This window comes from Apus apus, chromosome 25 (genome assembly GCF_020740795.1).
Source record: "Apus apus isolate bApuApu2 chromosome 25, bApuApu2.pri.cur, whole genome shotgun sequence".
NCBI lineage: Eukaryota > Metazoa > Chordata > Aves > Apodiformes > Apodidae > Apus > Apus apus.
Genome location: NC_067306.1, coordinates 2591021 through 2595206, shown reverse-complemented (window position 1 = coordinate 2595206; position 4186 = coordinate 2591021). Strand labels below are relative to the sequence as shown.

The following is a 4186-nucleotide window of genomic DNA, read 5'->3' as shown; positions in this document are numbered from 1 at the left end:
GAGGGTGGGAATGGGTGCTGGGGAGCCAGCAGTGCCAGGGAGCAGGGATGAGATGAAGGGGAAAGGCATGAATCACGGCGTGTCAGGGGAACACATGAATCACACATTGTGGCAGCAGGTTGGACAGATCCACCAGGATTTCTCTACCTCCTGAGCCAGAGCTTCAAGTCCCCAAACCCCCTCCCAGGGCCTGGTGTGAGCTATGGTGGGGTGGCACCCCGGGAAGGTCCCTCCCTGCCCTCCCAACTGTCCCACCTCCCCTTTTCCAGCCCTTTGCATCCCAAGGTGGGAAAGCTCAGCTCCAGCTCCCACCAAACTCGGCTCCAGCTCCCACTGCTGCAGAGCTTGGATGTGGGGGAGATGTTGCAGTTTCCCCTGGATGTTCTGCAGTCATGGAGAGCATCAGGTGCCTGCCTCCCCACCACCTCCCCACCCCGAGGTCTTCCCCTGGCTCCAGGCTGTGTGAACCTGCTTCTGGAGCCCTCTGTGCCTGCTCACCAACCTTTGTGGCCTAAACCCAGGCCAGTCCATTCTTGCAAGGAGGAACACGAGTCCTGATGGTGGTTTTACATCCTGTTTTCTGGATCCCAGATTCACACCCTGCCTCCTCACACCAGTCTCTAAAGACCACGGATCCAGGCCGGGTTTAGTGGTGCTGGTCCCCCAAAGCCTGAAGTTCCTCCTCTTGACTTTGGAGTTTTGGGGGAAAACGGAAAAAATCACCCTTTTCCTTCCTTAGCTCCTGGTTTCTAGGGACGGCTGCTCCCCACCCCTGCTTACAAAATTGTCCCTGTCACCCCCCCTCCCTGCCCTCCCAGTGCCCTCTTGTCACCGGGGTCCTCCTGAGATGAGATCTTCATCCTGAGGGGTAGTAGGGTACGTCGCTGTGGTAGTTGTAGTCGGGACACACCTTCTGCACCAGCCTGTAGTCTATGCTGTAGAAGGTGATGTAGATGCAGATGACTTTGAAGGGCTTGGAGCAGACCCAGGAGACGTGGCTTTGGGTGTGCTCGTGGTAGCAGGTCTTGGATGGGTCGTAAGTGCAGAGCGTGGTCTTCTTGGCACGATCCACCTTCTCGTACTCCACCCGGCAGTTGAAGATCTTGGATTCTTTGGCCTCAATGAAGATCTGTTGCTCCAGGTCGAACTCCACTGCCTTGGTGGGAGGGACGAGGCTGACAGAGATGTTCCCTTGCCCAGTAGAGTTGTGTCTGAAGAAGACGTTGACTGTGCCGTTGCCGTGGTCAACCACCTTTCCGGTGATCAAGAGGTTCAGCTTCACTGTCTTGATGTTGGAATAGAAATCTCCCCAGCCAAAAATTTTTTTAAGCTTGCCTGGAGCTGACCCCAGGTCCCTCTGTCCTCTGGAATGTGGAGCCTGGTCCTGCTTGGGGAGGTTGTCCAGGATATCCCATAACTCCCATGAGCTGCTCACCAGCTCCAAGAGGGTCATGTTCTGCAGTAAGGTTGGAGTTAACAGGGGTTTTGGAGAGAGCAGCTCACGGGTCTTCTGCACCTGAGCTCCCTCCTGGGTCTTGGGTTCACGTTGCTCTGCACCTTGCCCTGCTTCTTCTTGGCCACAGATCACCTGAAAAGAGTGATGGTGGGGAGTGAGAGGTGGGTGAGTGGTGCCTTTCCCCTGTGTCTAGTTTTGTTCTCCAGAGTGACCCCACTTCTCTGGACGTGACCTGGCCATCCTCTCATTTCCCTTGTCTCTTGCCTTTCCTCTCTCCTTCTCCCTGTAGTCCACATTTCCCTTCTGCTGGCAGCTTCCCCCTGTTCTCACCCTCCACACGGGGTTGCTCAGGGAACGGGTGAAAGGAGCCAGGACGGGTCGTTTGGCCACTGAGGGTGCCCCTTGGAGGTGGCTCCTGGGTCAGAGCAGGGCACTTGCACCCAGGGGAGCTCTGCAGATGCTGGGGAGAAGGTGCTATGGGGGAGGATGCCCACCTGTGACAAGGGTGCCCACCTTCTGGCCTTGACACAGCGGGCCTCACTGCTGCCTCCTCACCCCAAGGACCCCTCTTCTGACCTCCAGACTGTACCCCAGGGTACGAGGGATGGAGCTGGGAGCAGGTTGGCAGCACGAGGCTCAGCAAAGCACAGAGGTGAGTTCTCACCCCGGGGGGGGGGGGAGATGCTCTTGGTCTCCAACAGCCCCTCATGGGCTCCTGCCCAAATCCTGCTGGCACTGGGGGGCTCTGCCTGCCCACCAGCCGTGCACCCCAACATCAGCACAGGTGGGGGGGCTTGCCAGGCTGTGGGTACCCTGCGAGCTGGGAAGATGCCTGGCTGGGAGGTGGACGTTGGAGCCTTGGGTGCTGCCCACTGTGACCCCTGGGGGGTGCCAAGGACTCACCTGGCACCTGGGGGGCTGTGGGGGAGCCCGGGGGTCTGGCCCCCAGCAGCTCCACCGGGACTGCTCTGCCTTAAGGTGGGGGGGGGGGGGGGGTGTGTGGGATTTTTAGGGTGCTCAGGACGGACCTTTCCAGCAGCCCCTTCCCCCCCAAAAAATAACAGAAGTTTTGGGACGCTCGTTTGTTTTTTTTCAAGGGATGGGAAGAGGGACTTGGCGGGGGGGGCAAAAATTGATATGCGAAAACGTAGCTGGCTGTCAACCCCCCCTGTCCGTGGGGCAGCCCGGCCCCCCCATCCCCCGCAGCCCCCCCTTCCCCCCCCAGCGCTCACCAGCAGACTGATGCTCCCCTGGATGAAGAGGACGATGCAGCTCCGAGGGAGATGCATTTTTTCCAGCCGGTGCCGCCCGCCCTCGCCGGAGCTGAAATTTAGGGAGGGTTTGGGTGGGATTTGTATGAATAGATATGTATCTTCTTCTTCTTCTTCTTTATTTCCCTCTTTTCTTTTTAAGTGAGGAGCGTTAGCCAGAAGGGAAGGGGGGGGTGTCCCCCTTTAGAAGCCGCTTTCCAGGGTCCCCCCCCGGTCCATGGTGGCCCCGATACCTCCCGGACCGGGCGGTGGTTTCACCTGCTGCCTGCTCCCCTGCCTGCTCCCCTGCCTGCTCCCCTGCCTTTTTCTCTCCCTGCTCCCCTGCCTGCTCCTCTGCCTGCTCCTCTCCCTGCTCCCCTGCCTGCTTCCCTGCCTGCTCCCCTGCCTGCTCCCCTGCCTGCTCCTCTGCCTGCTCCTCTGCCTGCTCCTCTGCCTGCTCCTCTGCCTGTTTCTCTCCCTGCTCCCCTCCCTGCTCCTCTCTGCCTCGTCGGAGACTCAATGAAACTCCGCTCCATCCCCTCCTGGCTCCCCCCTCCCAGGTGCCGGGAGCGGAGCAGCCCCCTCGAGTGTAACCCTTTGCTGCCTGCAACCCAGGCAAAGCAGCCCGGGGGAGGGGGCGAGGGGGGTCTCCAAGGGCTGATCGTTGGCCCTGGGGGGTTGAGGGAGCTCTGACAAGGCGTGTGGGTCCGTTGCTGTCGTGCCGAGGAGCGTCCATCCCTCCCCAGAGAGGAGCATCCCGGGCCGGTGCTGGTGAACTGGCACGAAGGGAGTGAATTGGGATGGGGAAAAGGCAAAAGGCTTCTCCAAGCAGTGCCCCGCCTTCTTCGGGAGGCTGCAGGACCCGGTTGTAGGTCCTGTGCCCTTTGGGAGGTGATGGTCAAGGCGAGGGGACACCCTTTGGGCCTGGGTTTCTCTGGGGAGCTGTAATTTTTGGCCCTCTAATGCTGGCTGCTGCAGGGATGCTCCCTGCCCCCTGGGGGGCTGTGCAGGCTTTCCCTCCCAGCTCATAAAATAATTAAACACAGAGAGAACTGTGACATTTCCAGGGTCTTCTGATTTTGGGGTCTATGTGTGGCCCCTTTTACCTGCTCATAACAGATGCAGAGCATTTCCCTTCTCCCCAGAGGGGCTGGCATCTCCTTGGCAAGAGACATGGGCCAGGTAGGAAGTTTAATTTTAATTTATTGGTGAGTTTGGTTTTTTGGACTTGCGTGTACAAGCCTGGGCAACAGCATTCTCCCTTTCCCTCTGCATGGGCAGGAGCAGGAGGTGGCAAACTGCAGCCATGCCAGGGCACTGCTCCTTTCCAGCTTGGGAATTCATCAAAGGAACAAATGCAGGTCCTGTTCCCCATGACCAGGTGGTTTGATTTCTGTGTTATTCCAGAAGTAAAGGGATGGCAGGCTGTGTTCTGCTTCAAAAGGAAACAGAAGCCATTGCTTTGCTGTTCCAGGCAGAT

The 4186-nt window shown here is 58.8% G+C and overlaps 1 protein-coding gene across 1 annotated transcript; it reads right to left on the bottom strand.

Moving 5' to 3' along the window:
* Positions 1 to 232: 232 nt before the first annotated feature.
* Positions 233 to 3111, bottom strand: NXPH3 (neurexophilin 3). Its single transcript, XM_051640457.1, has 2 exons — positions 2689 to 3111; positions 233 to 1588 (listed from the first exon to the last, which is right to left on the bottom strand). Exons 1-2 carry the CDS (start codon positions 2743 to 2745, stop codon positions 857 to 859), a joined length of 789 nt encoding a protein of 262 aa, XP_051496417.1. The 5' UTR covers positions 2746 to 3111; the 3' UTR covers positions 233 to 856.
* Between the last annotated feature and the right edge of the window lie 1075 nt (positions 3112 to 4186).